This window comes from Balaenoptera ricei, chromosome 1 (genome assembly GCF_028023285.1).
Source record: "Balaenoptera ricei isolate mBalRic1 chromosome 1, mBalRic1.hap2, whole genome shotgun sequence".
In the NCBI taxonomy this organism is placed as follows: Eukaryota; Metazoa; Chordata; class Mammalia; order Artiodactyla; family Balaenopteridae; genus Balaenoptera; species Balaenoptera ricei.
In genome coordinates this window covers 37,111,228-37,130,493 of record NC_082639.1, presented here as the reverse complement: position 1 = coordinate 37,130,493, position 19,266 = coordinate 37,111,228, and the positions used below count along the sequence as shown (strand labels likewise).

The 19,266-nt window shown below is 36.5% G+C and overlaps 1 protein-coding gene across 2 annotated transcripts in view; it reads left to right on the top strand.

Annotated features, from left to right (window-relative positions):
* The window catches only part of EIF2B3 (eukaryotic translation initiation factor 2B subunit gamma), a 153,745-nt gene that overhangs the window by 55,263 nt on the left and 79,216 nt on the right, over positions 1–19,266 (top strand). For both annotated transcript variants that reach the window (XM_059897914.1, XM_059897904.1), the window contains exon 5: positions 11,560–11,671. In XM_059897914.1, the coding sequence (XP_059753897.1) occupies positions 11,560–11,671 (112 nt within the window). The remainder of the gene's footprint in view (positions 1–11,559; positions 11,672–19,266) is intronic.

Here is a 19,266-nt window from a genome sequence, read left to right as displayed (position 1 = left end):
TTTTCCCTGGAGTTTTTCCCTGGAATGATGTGTTCTTTAGGTTTTTCTTAGTCAGAATCATGTAACTCATTGTCCTGTCATTATATATTGACGCAGTCTGTTGCAATTATTAGAAGCTTTGTATGGCTTATTAGTATCTGACTATTTATTAATAGAGCCACCTAGAATGTTCATTCCTAGGATTTGAGTAATGTAGTTTGTACTTTTAGTTCTCTTCTTCAGGGCATTTGGTTAACTTGTAATTTTGGATTATAGCGTTGAAACTTCTTTCTAGTTGCTTTTTGTGTTAAAGCAATCACTGGTGCAGATCAATTGTTGAATCCTCTTTCTACCTTGTTATTATGTATGCTTCTCATGTGGATCAGTTCTTTTGTTCTTGACACAGTTTCTACTTTTGTGAGGTCTGGTTTGCTTACTCGCAATTTCCTGTATTCAGCCTTTTCTACCTATACAGATACAAACAACTGTGTATCCAGGCTTTATAAACATATGTATATTTTACAATTATTAATGTTTTCTTTTTTTCACACTCCTCTACTTATAACAATTTTAAAAAATCAAATACCCTACTATAGTTACTCTTCTTGGTATTATAACTTTTTAGTACATTACATATTAGCCTTTATCTCTTAAGTATCATTATAAATGTGTAGCTTTTCACAATTTTATTTTAAATTAACTGTAACTATTATCTATCTATTCATTTTAAAATGTTTTGATGCTTAAGTTGTCACAACGTGGTTAGTGGAAGTTCCTTTATGTTGGCTCTTCTATTCTCTTTGAAAAGGTATGATGTATACTGGTAACTTGCTGTATGGTTATAGTGTGAGTATGGAGGGCAGGGAAGCAGGAAATGGTACTGGAGAGAATACAGGGATTAGACTAAAGAGTTTGAACTTTATCCCCAAAACAGTGGGGAGTTGTTTGAGGAATTTTAAACAAGAGAATGTCATAATCAGATTTGCATTATAGAAAGATTTTTCATTTTTAACATGAAATTTTGAACTCCTCAATATCTATATTTTGTTATGTTTGACGGCTAAGTTTCACCTAAATGACTGAGTTTTAAATTCTTACCATGGAATGGTATGCATTTCAGTGATAAGCATTTTTTTAAAAGAATCCTAAATTTCTCATTGTGTATTTGGCCTGCCTCTTGGCTGCTCTTATGTGCCAGAACAGCCTGCAGTCCTCTTGTTCTCAGATGTTGTTCAATAGTCTAGATCCCTTAGGTCCAAGTTTCCCAAATTGTGTTCTTACTGGCTTATTGGAGAATGCCTAATGGCTAGATGTTTCAGGAGCCATCGTTCTCCCTGTTGCCACTTCCTTCTCAGATTTGTAGGAGCTGTAGATACTGAGGAGGGGAGGATCAAACTTATGTTTGGATTTTTTGGACTGTTTTTTTTTTTCCTGCTACAAGCCTTTACACATGATGTTCTCTACCAGAAATGCTCTCCCCTTACCCACAACACATGCACTCTAAATCCAGCTTAGCCTTCAAGTTATTTGCTGAGAGAGGTCTTCCTTGACCCTCTAATATGAAATTATAGCCCCTTGTTTGCCTACGTATGGCAGCCCTACTCTCTTACTTACTCTCTGGACTATAAGCTCCGTGAGAATATGGGTCATGTCCAGTTTGTTCACTTTATCCCCAGCCTCTGGCTCAGTTATGGCCGGTGGTGACCAGTCAGTAGATGTTACTGAATGGGTTGAAGGGCCTGTCTATAAAGGTAACTCTTATTGCCCCCGAGGTAAGAGAAAGTAAATTCAAGCCCTAGATGTTTAAATCCTAAAAATTTGAGTCTGAGCTGTAGTTAGATTCATGAGTGGGTATTATAAGAGCCCGAGTTTCAGCAATATAGGTTTAGCACACTGACACTACATTGCCTATTAATTTTTTTTTCTTTTCGTTTCTTTTTTTTTTTTGCCACACCACACAGCTTGTGGGATCTTAGTTCCTCGACAAGGGGTTGAACCCGTGCCCCCTGCAATGGAAGCATGTAGTCCTAAACACTGGACAGGGAATTCCCATTGCCTATTAATTCGCGTTTAGAAATGTTTTCAAGATTTTTAAATTAAACAGCTACTGCTGTAGCATGGTTGTTAAAAGCACACGTTCTGGAGTTCAGACTGGGTGGGCTTCAACGCTCAGAAACTGTGTGGTCTTGGACAAATTGTCTAACTGACTTGAACTTCATTTTCTTTAGCTGTAAAATGAGACTGAATCCTTTGGGGATTTTTGTGTGAGAATTAAATGAGATGTTTGTAAAGCATGTGATCTGCTACTTGAAACACTGTAGTTGGCCCTTCATATCCAGGTTTCGCAATATGGATTCAACCAACCAGTTGTGTAAAGATAATTAATTTCCACTTACCATCCCTTGCTTGTTAGAAAATCCAAGATTTCCTTCTTTCTCAATTTCAGTGAGAACATAGTATGTTTATTTTGCTTAATTACAGATAACATGTTTACTAAGGGGCTTTTTTTTCTGGACATTCCTGTGTGCAAATGTTTAATGCTACTATGATTTTATGACACAAATTATTGACTATTATCTCTATAGTTCCACCATGTCTCTTGGGATATATGAAATGGAAAAAGTTCTAGGCAATTGTTTTTTAACGTATCCAGTTCACTGTAGTATTTCTCAAACTCCTTCCTAGTTCTCAGAGTTATATACAGCTTTGGTTCAGACTAGAATCAGTATATATCAAAGTGCTTCAGAATCTCACAAGTGAAAGCTGTCACTTGGTTGTCACCTCTCAGTCAGCTTCGCTCCCTCTGTATTAACAAATGCTGGCAGGCAGTTCTGAGCCTATATTTCTTTTGCTTCAGCTTCCTTGATTTTTCTCAAAGCTCTACTGCAAAAAAAAAAAAAAAAAAGCAAAAACCTTCTATTCCTGCTTAGGCTTCTACTTATCTTTTTTCTCTTCTCAATCCTATTCTCACTGCCCCTCCCCCCCTTTTTTCCTAATTATATCCAACAGAAGTGACTTGAAATCCCTGCATACTCAAAACTGAAATTCTTGTGATTGAGGAAACAGTATACAGAAATAAGTTCAAATATGCTAGAAATTGTGTGTCACAATGTGACAAGTACAATAATACGAGCATGTACAAAATACAGGGAACAGTTTAATGCCTTAGTTACAGGTAAATATGTTTTAAAGACATGATATTTGAAAAGAAGGAGTTGAGCAATTTACTTAGGTACAGATTGGGTAGTTGGTATGAAATCGGATCCCTGACTAACAAATGCATTAAATTTTGATGTAGTCATTGAATTTAGGACATACTGTGTATAAAATCTATGCTAAGTCCTATATAAGAAACATAAATAATCAAGATTTGCTCATAAGGTAAAATCCAATGAATGGGGCTAGGTAGTTTTGTTATTTACCAACTTTTATATCCATCTGTGGCCTAATAGCACTTTGTGGATAGTTGTTCAATATCACATCAGTGGTAAGTGATAGAATCAGAACTTGAACCCGTGCCTTATAACTCCATAGCCTGAGCTTTCTACTTCTTTTTTTTTTTTAATTTAGTTTTAATTTCTATCAATGTTTTATATGCCCATAATTTTAAAAGTGATGTAATTCTCCAAGGTATATTATAATAAATAGCAACCCCCATCTTGTCTCTCCTCACCTCACTCAGAGGCAGCCACTTTCAACATTTTTAGCTAATTTTTTTTCACATTTAACCCCACCTCTCAAATAACATGCTTTTTGTTTGTTATGTCTTGATATTTTTAGTTTTAGGAATTATCTATTTACTTCCTACTATGAAAGTTAAAGATTTAGTTCTATTTTACCACACCTTCTGCCCCACCACACGTATGCAAACCTCCAGTCTCCTCAGCTTCCTAATATAGTTACTTATATTGTAGTGTTGATTAACTGAATATTTGATGTTTACATTATTTTGAATGTATAAATGGTTTTCACAGCTGAACCTGTAGTATGTTACTTTTCTCTTTCTTCCTTTTATTTTCCTAAAAATTAATTGTCTCGTTTTTTCATTTGCTTCGTTTTCTATGTATTTATTACTAATTCAGCCTTAACCCCAGTTGTGTGAATTTCCTCTCATTACTTTCCAACACACTGTTTCCCTCAATTTCAAATTCTTAAAGATCTCTCTCCTAGATTCTGGACTAGCTGCTCTGCTGTGTAACTGTCATTTTAGGTTCACCCTTCACTCTCATATCCTGAACCTCATATTTTCCTCTTTCTTAGTTTATATCCACTTTTTTTGCGGGGGGCGGCTGGGTATAAACTTCCCTTGGAAATCCTGTCCCCTCAAAATTTTGAAGGTATTATTTCACTATCTTTTAGCTTTTCTATTAAGTCCAACACCATTGTGATTCTTGATTCTTTTTGTATGAGACCATTTTTTTTCCTTTCTAGAAGCTTATAGGATCTTATTGTTTCTAAACTTCTAAAATTTCACATTGATATGCCTTAGTATAGTTTAATGTCATCCCCTGTGTTGGATGCTAATGAGCCTTTCAATCTGAAAATTCAAGTCCTCAGTTCTAAAAATTTTTTCTCAGATTAATTACCTTTAAAAAAAATTAAGTGAACTTTTATTAATACGTTTCATGTTCTCTTAGACTGTAATTCTCTATTTTGTTTGCCTGTTTTATTTTCAGTGAGGTATAGTTGGTTTACAATATTATATAAGTTTCAAGTATACAACATGGTGATTCACAATTTTTAAAGATTATACTCCATTTATAGTTATTTTAAAATATTGGCTATATTCCATGTGCTGTACAATATATCCTTTTAGCTTACTTATTTTATACATAGTTCTTCGTACTTCTTAATCCCCTACCCCTATCTTGCCCCTCCACCTTCCCTCTCCCCACTGGTAACCACTAGTTTGTTGTCTATATCTGTTAGTCTATTTCTTTTTTGTTATATTTTCTTTTTTGTTTTATTTTTTAAATTCCACATGTAAGTGGTAACATACAGTGTTTGTCTTTCTCATCTGACTTATTTCACTAAGTAAGCATAATACCTTCCAGGTCCCTCCATGTTGTTACAAATGGCAAAATTTTCATTCTTTTTTTGTGGCTGATTAGTATTCCATTGTGTATGTGTGTGCATATATATATATATATATATATATATATATATATATATATATACTCTACATCTTCTTTATCTAATCATTTGATGGACACTTAGGTTGCTTCCGTATCTTAGCTATTATAAATAATACTGCTATGAGCATTGGGGTGCATGTATCTTTTCAGAAATGCAAATCAAAACCACAATGAGATGTTACCTCACATCTCTCAGAATGGCTGTCATCACAAATAACAAGCGTTGGCAAGGCTGTGAAGAAAGGGGAAACTTTGTACACTGTTGGAGGGAATGTAAACTGGTGCAGCCACTGTGGAAAACAGCATGGAGGTTCCTCAGAAAGCTAAAAATAGAACTACCATATGATTCAGCAGTTCCACTCCTGGCTATATATCCAAAGAAAATGAAAATACTAATCTTTTTTTTTTTTAACCCACCACTCAACTCAAACTTTAAAACGTCTACCAATGTGATCTTACCCGCTCCCAACTCACTATTGTCCCCATCTAAGGTAATTATCAACACCTTACTGAATCTTGTTTATCTTTTTTTTTTTTTTGGCTTTCCTTTATCTCAGCTTTATGTATTCTAAAAATATATATTGATATATATGTATTATTAAAATTTTATTTATTTATTTTTGGCTGCGTTGGGTCCTTGTTGCTGTGTGCAGGCTTTCTCTAGTTGCGGCGAGCAGGGACTACTCTTCGTTGTGGTGCACGGACCTCTCATTGCAGTGGTTTCTCTTGTTGCGGAGCACGGGCTCTAGGCACACGGGCTTTAGTATTTGTGGCACGCCAGCTCAGTAGTTGTGGCTCACGGGCTCTAGAGCACAGGCTCAGTAGTTGTGGCGCATGGGCTTAGTTGCTCTGTGGCATGTGGGACCTTCCCAGACCAGGGATTGAACTCGTGTCCCCTGCATTGGCAGGCGGATTCTTAACCATTGTGCCACCAGGGAAGTCCTGATATATTTTTTAGTTGCTTCTAATTTTATTTAAAAAGATAGCATGATGGATGTAATCTACTGGGACTTACTTTTTCCAGTATTATATTACTGAGGTTCATCCTTATTGTTATGGGCAGCTACAGTTTCTTCATTTTGAGTGCTATACAAAATTGCACTGTATAAATACACTACAGTTCATTTATTCACTTTTCAAGCAGTGGGGGTTTAGATTGATTCCAAATTTTTGCTGTTGTCACCAGTGCTGTTATGAACATTTATGTACATATTGTTTAATGGGCACATGTAAGAGTTTCTTAATAGAATTGCTGGGTCATAGAATATATGAATGTTCAGTTTGGGGGGTATTGGTAAACAGTTTTACTCTTTTCCAAAGTGGTTATATCAGTTTCCCCAACTACCAGAGATTTAAAAGAATTCATTGCTCCATCTACTCTCCAGCACTTGGCGTTGTCAGATTCTTTGCGTCAGTTGAGCAGAAGTAAAATGGTATCTTACCTCATTGTGATCTTTGTGTACATTCCCTTGGTCTCTCAAGATTGAATATTTGTTCACTGGTCATATTTATTTTCTCTTCTGTGAAATGCCTGTTTATATATTTTACCTAGTTTTCAATGAGTTATTTGCACTTTTCTTACTGATTTGTATTCTTACCATTCGTTTGTCAGTTGGATACACTGCAAATATAGTTTCCCAAAAGAAAATGGGAAAACTTTTCTCACTTTCTTTAAAACGTCTTATGAACAAAAATTCTTAACTTTAATATAATCAAATTTACCAAAATTTTAAAAGCATCTTTTGTGTCTTGAACTCCCTACTGCAAGTTCTGAACAATGTTAACTTATATTTTCTTTTTTCTTTATTTTTAATTAATTAATTATTTATTTATTTATTTTTGGCTGCATTGGGTCTTTGTTGTGGTGCACGGGCTTCTCATTGCGGTGGCTTCTCTTGTTGCAGAGCATGGGCTCTAGGTGCGCAGGCTTCAGTAGTTGTGGCACGTGGGTTCAGTAATTGTGGCTTGCAGGGTCTAGAGCGCAGGCCTCCATAGTTGTGGCACATGGGCTTAGTTGCTCCGCAGCATGTGGGATCTTCCCGGACCAGGGCTCAAACCCATGTCCCCTGCATTGGCAGGTGGATTCTTAACCACTGCGCCACCAGGGAAGTCCTTAACTTATATTTTCTAATAAGAATTTTAAAGATTTATTCTTGACACATAATTCCTTGATCCAAATAGAATTGTGTCTTGTATATGGTGTGAGGTTGGCATCCAGTTTAATCTTGTTTTCCATATAGATGTCTCTTTTTCCTTCCTCCATTTATTAAATAGACTCTCCTTTCTCCAAGGAGAAAGGGTGAGAATCTTCTAGCAACACGTAAGTTATGAACTTATATAACCTAATCACAAAAGTAACATCTGATTACTTTTGCCACTTTTTGTTGGTAGAAGCAAGTAGCCAGGCCAGCCCATGCTCAAGGGGAGGGGATACAGAAGGGTGTGCATGCCAGGAAGCAGTTATTCTTGGAGCCAGCCTGCCACAGCTGAACTCACTAGTATGTCTAGGGCCTTAGCTGTGACAGCTGAGTTTCTCTTTCCATTTAGTCTCTTATCATACAGGAGGCTAGCCCAGACTTGTTCACATGGCAGCAGCAACAGGTTCTAAGAGAATAAGAAAGAAGCTACAAGGTCTCTTGAGGCCTAAAATCAGAACTCACACCGTGTCACTTCCTCCGCACTCCTGTTAGTCAAAGCTAGTCACTAGGCCAGCCTAGATATAAAGGATAGGGAACTAACCTTACTAACCTTACTTCTTTTTCTTTTTTTCCTGTGGGCACTTTTTTTTTCTTCAAATTTTTTTGTTGTGGTAAAAAACACATAAAATTTACCATCTCTTTTTAAACATATAGTTCAGTGGTAATAAATACATTTATAATTTTGTGCACCCATCTCCATAACTCTTCTCATCTTGTAAAACTGAAACTTTATAACCATTAAATATAAATGCCCATTTCCCCCTCCTCCCAGTCCCTGGCAAATACCATCTGTTTTCTGTCTGTATGATTTTGGCTACTTTCAGTACCTTATATAAGTAGAATCATACAGTATTTGTCTTTTTGTCACTGGTTTGTTTCACTTAGTATAGTGTCCTCAAGGTTTATCTATGTTGTAGCGTATTTCAGGATTTCCTTCCTTTTTAAGGCTGAATAATATTCTCTTATGTGTATATACCACATTTTACTTATCTATTTAATTCATAGATGGACATTTGGGTTGCCTCTATATTTTAGCTATTTTGAGTAATGTTGCTAAGGACATGGGTGTAAAAATATCTCGTCAAGACCTTGCTTTCAATTATTTTGGTTATATACCCAGAAGTGGAATTGTTGGATCATATGGTAATTCTGTTTTTAATTTTTTGAGGAACCACCATACTGTTTTCCACAGTGGCTACCATCTTACATTCTCGACCCTATATCTTGATGGGCAAAGCTACAACAAATTTGTAACCCTTTTAAATCTACTACATAGACTGTTAGTTTTGATTTGCTAATGTTTTGTTTTGCCTGTAATTTTCCTTTGTCATATCTTTGTCTGGTTTTAGCATCAGAATCATGCTGGCCTCATAAAATGAGACGGAATTCCCTACTCCAAACATAATGCCTGTCACTGGGGTGGTGCACAAATATATTTATTAGTTGAATGAATGAATGAATAAGTAAATGACTATAGAGGAGACAGAGAAGTAAAAAACAACTGGAAAAATATATGAATAGTTGATTATGACAGAATTTTTTAAGATGGAAGTTCATAGTTTTAACTGCCTTCTTAACCTTATTTGTGTAATCTTTCTCTTAGGATGGACATTCTAATGTTCTTGCTCTGTTTCCCAAGTGGAATTCACTTTGTTAAAGCAGAACAGAAAGAAACCTGTCCAAGTTTCTATAATTTGTATCATATTCTGAGGTCCCAGTTACTATGGTAGCTACAAAGAAGCAAATACAAGGAGGGGGGCCTGAGAGTGAGGGAAATGTGACTGAAGTGCAACATAGCTGAAAAATTGACTTGTTGGAAATTATAGCTCCCAGGACATTCAGTAATTCAAGGTTTTTTGTGGGCCTAAGGGGTTGGATAGGGTAAGCACTCCAAATATATCCAAAAATAACATCTCTGTGTTATTTCTTTTTAAAATGTTGGCTCGTAATCAGAGCTTTGCAGACTTTGTTATATTCTCAAGTTTCCATGTAATGGATGAATTGATATATGTCGGAGTTGTTGTGTGACATTTGAAATTCTCTGCAAAATTTAGTTTCAATTGAAATTCTCTGTAAAACTTACCTTCATATTGGCGTTATTTACCCTTCCTTCTTTGGCATTCACTTATCTTGGTAATTAGAAAAAAACAACATGTAATTTTTTATGATAGCTTCTCCCTATTCAGATTAAAACACTGCCTATGAGATAACCAGAGACCATCTGAAGGAATGGATGCTTTCAAGAACCTGAGCCAAACACATTATACACTTGAGTAAAGCATTTGGTTTAGGTATATAGGCAGCTGCAGCCAACAGGGAAGCGTGTTCAGTTATATAGTAGCCATTGTCTGTCAATAGGAGGTAGACAAATTCATCTTTAGAGATACCATTTTTCCTAGAGCTCAACTTTTAGTTTCTCCCTTTCAAATAGGTATTAAATCATTGCTTTATTTGATTGTTGTGAAGATCAAATGAGAGCATGTATTTTGTTTAATTTTTTAAACTTAAACATTTTATTTAATGTTTTAGTTAATAGCACTAAATAGAGCTTTACAAATATTAACTCATTTAGTTCTCCTAAAAATCCTGTGAGGTAGGCGTAGGCACTATTATCCCCATTTTACAGGTGAAACTGAAGAATGGAAGTTTATTATCTCGCTCAAAGAGATAGAACTAGTAAGTGGGATTCATACCCAGGTGGTCTAGCTTCAGAGGCTCTCTTCTTAATCGTTATGTTATGCTGCCTCTATGTGAAAATGTTTTTGTAAGCTATAAATAGATACTGTGTGGATGTTAGTAGCAGATTTTATTAAGTGTTCAACACTACACTAGATGTTGTGGGAGATCTAAAGGAATCATAAGTCTGCCTTTGAACAGTTTGTAATCTTGTTGGGGGAAAGAAATATATAACACAGAAGACAGCAATAATATGGCATCCTATAAGATCATTGTCTACCAGAGAACTCTCCACATCTGGTAAATATCTGCCTTATTTTCTTTCAGTGCTCCCATACACAGCACAAAATCTAGTGCATAGTAGACATATAGTTAATGTTGGTTAAATGTGGATGTCCTTAAATGCTATTCCCATTTTCACAGTGAGCAAACCTAGGTTATTACTTGCAGAGGAACAGTTGCACTTTCTTTCTGTGCCATACAGTGGGCTTGTGGTTCATCTACTTAATTTGGCTAAGCAGTATCTTGACTGGCTCTCTTTTTTTTTTTAACTTTTAATTTTTTGATATTTACTTGTTTAGTTTTTTTTAAATTTATTTATTATTTTTATTTTTTGCTGCATTGGGTCTTCATTGCTGCATGCGGGCTTTCTCTAGTTGCAGCAAGCGGAGGCCACTCTTAGTTGCGGTGCGCGGGCTTCTCATTGCGGTGGCTTCTCTTGTTGCGGAGCACAGGCTCTAGGCACACAGACTTCAGTAGTTGTGGCACTCAGGCTCAGTAGTTGTGGCTCATGGGCTTAGTTGCTCCACGGCATGTGGCATCTTCCCAGACCAGGGCTTAAACCCGTGTCTCCTGCATTGGCAGGCGGATTCTTAACCACTGCGCCACCAGGGAAGTCCCGTACTTGTTTAGTTTTGACAAATAAAAATTCTATATTTAAGGTATACAACATGATGTTTTGGCATCATATGTAGACGTTGTGAAATGATTACCACAATCAAACTAATTAACATATCCATCACCTCCTTAACTTTTAATTTTTGACAGAATTTTACATTTACAGAAGGTTACAGGAGTAGTATAAAGATCGCAGATATCCTTTACCCAGATTCCCCAAATGTTAACATTTGCTCTAGTATTCTCCCGCTTTCCCTCTTATAATATATATTCAATGTATATCTAATGAATATACAATATATTATATATGTAATTATTATTTTTCTGAGCTATTTATGAGACTAAATTGCAGATATGATTCCCTTTGCCTTTAATACATCAATGTGTATCTTTCCCCCACACCCCACAGTCTCTTAAAACAGAAAATTACATTGGTACCATACTTTAATCTACAGACTTTATTCAGGCTTCACCTGTTAACCTAATAATATCCTTTAGAGCAATACAAAAAAAATTTGACTGCGCATGTTTTTAACATTGTGGTATGTGTTACGTAGCACTCACTCCTGTATTTGGTTCTAAGAGCAATGTGAGCAGGTGCCCTCTCCCCTGACTTAGTCATACAGGTGGGGCAAATGGCTTTGTTTGATTTTCCTTTTTTGTGTGTGATTCAGTGGAGCAGCGTGACTTCATTGGAGTGGACAGCACAGGAAAGAGGCTGCTCTTCATGGCTAATGAAGCAGACTTGGATGAGGAGCTGGTCATTAAGGGATCCATCCTGCAGAAGTAAGCCCTGGGGTTTTTCTTTTTGGCAATTCTCCTTGTCTTAAAACAAAATAAAACCACCCAGTGGATGGGAAAGAGGGAATGAAAACTAGATTAAACTGTGTGAAATTGACAAAAGTATGTGAATGTTTTCCCATGAGATAGGATGGAGGCTTTTCTTCACCACACAAGCTTAGCTTTTCCCTGTGTCTTTTCCTGCCAAGGTAGAATCAAATCCTGCATAGGAGTGGGGCAGAGCAGCTGTGGAGAGAACAGGGAACAGGACTATCTTTCTGACAGTGTTATAGAACTTCCTTTTTTTTTTTTTTTAATTGTGATAAACACACAACATAAAATTTACCACCTTAACCATATTTAAGTGTACAGTTCAGTAGTGTTAAAAGTATGTTGACATTGTTGTTAAGCAGATCTCCAGAACTTTTTCATCTTGCAAACCTGAAGCTCTGTATCCATTAAACAACTCTCTCTTATCTGCTCTCCCCAGGCCCTGGTAACCACCATTTGACTTTCTGTTTTTCTGAATTTGACTACTTGAAGTACCATTTATAAGTGGAATCATGCACTATTTGTCTTTTTGTCACTGGCTTATTTCACTTAATTTGTATAATATCCTCAGGGTTTATCCACATTGTAGCATGTGTCAGAATTTCCTTCCTTTTAAGGCTGCATAAATTCCATTGTGTGTATACACCGCATTTTCTCTATCTGTTCATCTATCAATGGATATTTGGGTTGCTTCCACCTCTTAGCTATTGTGAATAATGCTGCAGTGAACATGGATGTGCAAATATCCCTTTGAGATCCTGCTTTGAATTCTTCTGGATATATATCCAGAGGTGGGATTGCTGGATTATTTGATAGTTCCTGTTTTTTATTTTTATTTTTTTATTTTTTTAATTATTTATTTATTTATTTTTGGCTGTGTTGGGTCTTCGTTTCTGTGCGAGGGCTTCCTCTAGTTGCGGCGAGCGGGGGCCACTCTTCATCGCGGTGCACGGGCCTCTCACTATCGCGGCCTCTCTTGTTGCGGAGCACAGGCTCCAGACGCGCAGGCTCAGTAATTGTGGCTCACGGGCCCAGTTGCTCCGCGGCATGTGGGATCTTCCCAGACCAGGGCTCGAACCCGTGACCCCTGCATTGGCAGGCAGATTCTCAACCACTGTGCCACCAGGGAAGCCCCTGTTTTTTATTTTTTGACGAACCTCCATACTGTTTTCCATTTTACAATCACACCAACCATGCACAAGCGTTTTAATTTCTTCATATCCTCATCAAAGCTTGTTATTTTCTATTTTTTTGATAGTAGCCATCCTAATGGCTGCACAAAGGCAACCTCGTCACATTTTCTTCAATCAGCATTTTATTGACTGCTTGCTCAGAAGCCACTATACTCAGAGCTTTACTGCCTGATGCCAGTACATAGGAATGCTTAATAAATGTTTGGAGCCTGGATGAAATGAATGTAAGGGGAGTAAATTGGGAAAGAAAAATGTCTTACTGGTTGGTGGGGTTTTTTCCTGTTTGTTTGTTTGTTTGCTTTGCTATCCAGCACAACAGAGGTAGGAGACATATTTCAGAGTATATATTTTAATGAAAATGAAATTAAACTCTAGCTTCAGTTGGCCCAATTACCCTTATGGATAAGAGTTCTATATTAGAGCCTTGCATAGAAACACTTGTGGATTAAAGTGGATACTTCAGATTGCATCATAGAGCTTCCTACTACTAGTTTCTAATTAAATGTGAAAAATAAATTAATTTTAAAAATGGCAGAAATTTCAACAGTAGCAAACACAGTAAGATAATCAAACATAATAAAGCTTAAAAATTGGTGGCCAAGGAAAGAAACAAGATTCTGGTGAGGAACTGAAAGGAATAACGGTAGGCTCCCAACTCCACCTTATCACCACTCCCCAGAAGCCATACTGATGTGTTAATGAAACCCTGCAAATCCTCACTAATAGCTCCAGATCTGGAAAGAAGCAAACTGAGTACATATCTGTACATTTATCTTCTTCTGACTGAGAAGCAATGGGAACAACTGCTGGGGAATAAATGATGAAGCAGGGAAAATGAACAATGAGGCTGACTCTTTAACAGAAACAAAAGATCTAATCCTAAAAAAATGAATAGGTGAAATAATGTGAAGCTGGAGACTGTCCTTCCATAGGAATGAGGTAACCCCTTACGTATGTGGAATGAAACAAGAATATTTAACAGAATCTCAGGAAAGAGAAATAATTGGACAACGACTCTACGGTACCTTGGTGAGTTCCCTATACCCTTTCCATCCCTCCCACTCACATCATTCCCTGAAGCCATAGAAAAGTACACAGAATACAAAATAACCAGCACTCACTTGGTAGCCAGTCTCAGATACATGAGGATGAGAGATAAGAATTCATCTATAACATATCAAAGTAAATAAAACAGGCATGAACAAGACCAAAAGAATCAGTGTGTCAACTGTGCAAATGTATAGCAAAAATGAAAGCAAGAAAAATGCCCTGCAAAAAAAACAAAAACCTGCCCTGAGAAAAACATAACTCAATGAATAGAAAGAATTTCCTTACAAATATACAATTCTACCACTGCAAAACAACTCAGTAGAATATGAATTTCATAAATAAGAGTTCAGTAATGAGATGATAAAACAACAAAATGAGATAAAAGAAGATGTTATAGAACTAAGAAAATAAGTTGAGGACCAAATAACTTAGTTACAGAATTAATTAATTTAAAAATAGCAAAGAGCAGAACTGACACCACTGAAAATCAAATTATATATATAGAGGAAAAGTTTAAGATATTTAGTAATTTAGATGAAAATGAAAATAATTGAAATTAGAATCTAATAGAAATAAAAGACAAAAATGATTCAATATAGTTAACGTCTCTGAAATAGAGAACTGAACATGTGACCAAAAGATGCATTCAAAGATATAAGGGATTCTTGGTAAAGTAATTTGATTTAAGGATTTTAATATAAAGTTGTAAGGACTGGGTAAATAAGACTTCTGAAACCCCACTAAGACAACAGTAAAGGGATTTTAGAAGGGTGTAAATCCAGAAGGCTAAAGAAAATGAACAAGGAAATAACAACAACAGAAATTGGGAAGCAGAAAAGCAGGACAATTTAGCATACCTGGGAAAGCTGAATGCTAAGCCAGAAGTGGGGAAAGCTGAGATGCAAGCTGATTTGCACTATAAAACTCTCAAAAGAGTTAAGATTCAACAGCACCAAGTACATCTCGTAGTGAGGCTAAAAACAGGATTACTTCAAAGTTTGTCTAAAAGGTAGATCCTTAGATTTCCTCCCCCAAACCTCACAACTCTAGTAAGAGACTGGAGGATTTATTCTCAGAAGAGGGTAAAATAGAGGATCTCTGGATTGGGGCACCAGCCATAGATGAGGTTGGAGGTACCATGCGGAAAGTGGGGATTAAGTGAATGTGTGTTCTGAGGTCCTCAGCTTCCCTCTTCCACTTGGCTCCTATATACTAGCAGCCGGGCTTACACATGTCAAACAAGCACATTAGAAAATTCTTCTCTGTGGTAGCAGAGTCCAAAAGGAGAGACCTAAAGATATAGTCATCAGGGAGTTCCCAGCAGATAACATACTTCTTGGATCTAACTACATTGAATTTCAGAGTTGACAAAGTCCACCACATGTTCAGTGCTCCCAATCACATATTTATTGTGCCAGTCTTAGAAGTTGGACCCAAAAAAAGCAAGGATTACCAGGTTTAGAGGCCAGAACAAATAAACAGGTGGGGAAAAAAAACAATAATAGGAAAAAAATCAACTTGAAGGAAACAAATTATGCAGAGAGAAAAAAACTTCAAAAAGGTAACATTTATTATTAATATTTGAGCATCTGAGTGCCACTGTTGTAGGAGCTAGGGACACAGCAGTGAACAAAGCACACTAAAATCCTTGCCCTCATTGAGAGATGAGAGAATATTGCATTCATGAACCCAAAAGCAGGATGCTGTATTTAAAAAGGAACATTTAGAGAACACGTAGTGCTGATATTAAAATGAAAAATTTAATAGAAAAGTTAGGAAATTTTTTTGGAAAAATTTTTCACAAAGCAGAATAAAACAACAAATTGATGGAAAATAGAGAAATGATAAGAAGATTAAAGGAGCAGCCAAGGAGGTCCAATATTTGAATATTAGGAGTTCCAGAAGGAAAAAACAGAGAAAATGAAGAGGGAAGAAATCATCAGTGAACTGTTACAAAAAACATTTCTCAGAATGAAAGAAGCTGGGTTTCTAGACTGAAAGGAAAGTGTCCAGCAAAGTGCATGAAAAGAAACATAGCAAGTTATCATTGTGAAATGTTATAACCCTGATACCAAAGAGAAAATCCTGCAAGCTTCCAGAGAAGAGGGGGGATATCATATATAAAGGAATTAAAATAACTTTCAATTTCTTAACAGCAACACTAGAAACTATAAAATAAGGGAAGAATGCTTTCAGAATTCTTAAATCTATATCTAGTCAAACTATCAAGTATGAGAGTAGAGTAAGAACCTTTCAGGCATTTGCTTTCCATGCATCTGTTTCAGGAAGCTACAAGAGGATATAGAACACCAAAACCCTGGCATACACTTAGAAAGAGAAAGACATAGGATATAGGAAAAAGAATCCCTAGGATAATGATGAAGGGAGATTCCAGGATAACACCTGTGTATCTGGGATAGATGGCAACCAGACCAGATTGGAATAGGTCAGAAAGATTTGAGAAAATTTTCTTCAAAATGTTCATATGTATTCTGATGAAAATGATAGAATACTTGATGTGCATCAACATTTTGAGAGGAGTTTTGAGCACTTAGTGATTAGTTTGGAGTTGAATTATTGATAAGTATCTAGAAAACTAAGAAATGAAAAGACAAGTAAGGCCAAGGCAAACAACAAAAATGTTCAGGAGAGACTTCCCTGGTGGGCCAGTGGTTAAGACTCCGAGCTTCCACTGCAGGGGGCACAGGTTCAGTCCCTGGTTGGGGAACTAAGATCCTGCAAACTGCATGGCGCAGCCAAAAAAAAAGAAAAGAAAAAAAAACGTTCAGGAAAAAAACCATTAGTTGCTAAATGGCTCAGGTGTAACTAATGTTATATATGCATAATAATGTAATCACTGACTAGCCAAAATTATGATATAATTACTTTGGAATAATGGGAGGGAAGGTTAGTCTGTTGGAAGTATGAGGGAAGAAAAGAGAGATAAACTTCCTCTTTCATAGTTAATAGCTAATACCTAAAGCTGAAGTCATAATAACTTAAACATTGATTATTAAGCTAACCAAAATAATGAAACAATTATATTAGAAAGGTAGAGAATACAAGAAGTACAGGTGTATGTAGTGGGGGCAGGCTGGTGATGGAAGGAAGCTAAATCCTCATCTTCCATAGTGGGAAATCAACAGACAATGTCTGAATTGGAAAACCAAGAAATATCAATATTAGAATGTTATTAGAAATATGAGTAGAAATACTAAATGGATTCACTAAAAGAATTGAAATGGTGTTCTTCTGGGGGACAGAAAATGGGAAAGAAAGGGAATGGAAGACTGAAATTTTTCATTGTAAACCTTGAGAGATTATTTACCTCTTTATGTGCATATTTAACTTAAATTTTAATTTTTTAATTAAAAATGAGATATAATAAAATTTTCTGAATCAAGTGAAAAATCTACAGATTTTGAGAGTATATTGTTATTGTGTTCTATGAAAATTTGGCCAGTTGTATCCTAGTAAACTTACTAAACTTATCCCTAGATAAAGAAAGAGTTCTTCAAGCATCCAGAGACAAAAAGCTAATCACTTACATGAGAGTAAAAATTAAGCTTATCCCCAAGTTCTTCACTACATTGCACACCAGAGGAACACAATCTGTGTTTTCAGAAAAAGAAAGTGGAACTCATGAATATTATTAATAATGAAGGTATCATTCAAATATAAAAGCAATAATGGGAAGACATTCTCAAACATGAAAGGAATCAAGAATGTGGCACCTATGAGTCCTTCTTGGGGGGGAAAAAAGACAAAATAAAACTTCTTGACAATGAAGGCAGCCAAGAATTTGATCAAAATAGAGAATTTAGTAATAGAGAAGCCATGGTAGTCATAAAACAAATGGGATATTTATGTTAAAACAGAAACAAAAAAACAAATAAAACATCTCTGCTGAGACAGTAACAATTAATTCTGGAAGGTGAAAGTATGGATGATGATTATTTTTTTTCTTTGTACTTTTCTGTATTTTAAATTTTCCTCCAATTTAAAAAGTATTAAAAACAAGAAAAACATGTACTACCTTGGAGATTAAGCCTAAGGACCTAAAGTGAGGAGGATTCAGGGTAGTGTTATTTCTAAAGATACAGTCCAGTGGATGAAGACATTTCTGTACAGTAAGTCCCCTTCATATGAACCTTCAAGTTTCGAACTTTCAAAGATGGGAACGTGCATTCCATCAACGTCAGGCGAGAGTGAACTTGCAGCTTGCCCTCCGTCTCCTATTGCTGATGATTCTTCAGCTCCACCACCATCTCCTCTCCCTCCTCCAGTCAGTAACTTCTTGCCTGTTCACTCGATGCCAGCCCCTGTACACCAGCTGTTGTACTGCACTACTGTACTTTTCAAGGTACTGTACTGTAAGATTTTTAAAGTTTTCTTTGTTTTTTGTGTTTGTTTTTTATGTATTATTTGTGTGAAAAGTATTATAAACCTATTACAGTACAGTACTATATAGCCAATTGTGTTAGTTGGGTACCTAGGCTAACTGTGTTGGACTTGAACAAATTGGACTTATGAATTTGTCATCTTCATAAAGATGACAAATCTTTATGCTCTTGGAACGGAACTCGTTCGCATGTAGGGGATTTACTGTATTTGACTTTGCTCTTGCTTTTGGGAAGAGGCGTTCCTGGTTTAGTAGGCGTAGATGCCTGCTGGGGAGTATTGCAGCTGGGGAGAGTCTTTACTCTTGCTGAATTAAAACTCTTTCTGCAGTGGACATGGCTAATGGCTTTTGTTGGACTGTTTATTTCTTTCTTACCCGATTGCAAAAACAAACCTAACTGAACTCCAAACCTTTCTATTCTGTTTTAATTTTGTAGTAATTTTAAAGATATATTTATAAATTCTTTGATACATTTCCTCTGAAGAAAACTCCCCTTGAGCATGAGCTGGACTTAGCAACTTGCTTCTAGTGAATAGAGTGTGGTAGAAGTGATGGGATGTCACTGCCAAAATTAGGTTATAAAAAGACTGCAGCTTCTGTCTTTGGTGCCCACCCATGCTCTCTTGCTCTCTCTTGAATCACTTACTCTGGGGAAGTCAGCTGCTGCGTTATGACACAGCTCTGGGAAAAGGAAAGCTAGCTGCCATGTCATTGGGACATTCAGGTAGGCTGTGGAGAAGCCATATGGTTAGGAACTGAGGACTGCCAGCAACCATATGAATGAGCTTGGAAGCAGGTATTCTGAGACCTGTTAACAGCCATGTTGAAAGCAGATTCTTCTCCAGTAGAGCCTTGAGATGACTGCAGTCCCGACCAACAGCTTGGCCGCAACCTCATGAGAGAAC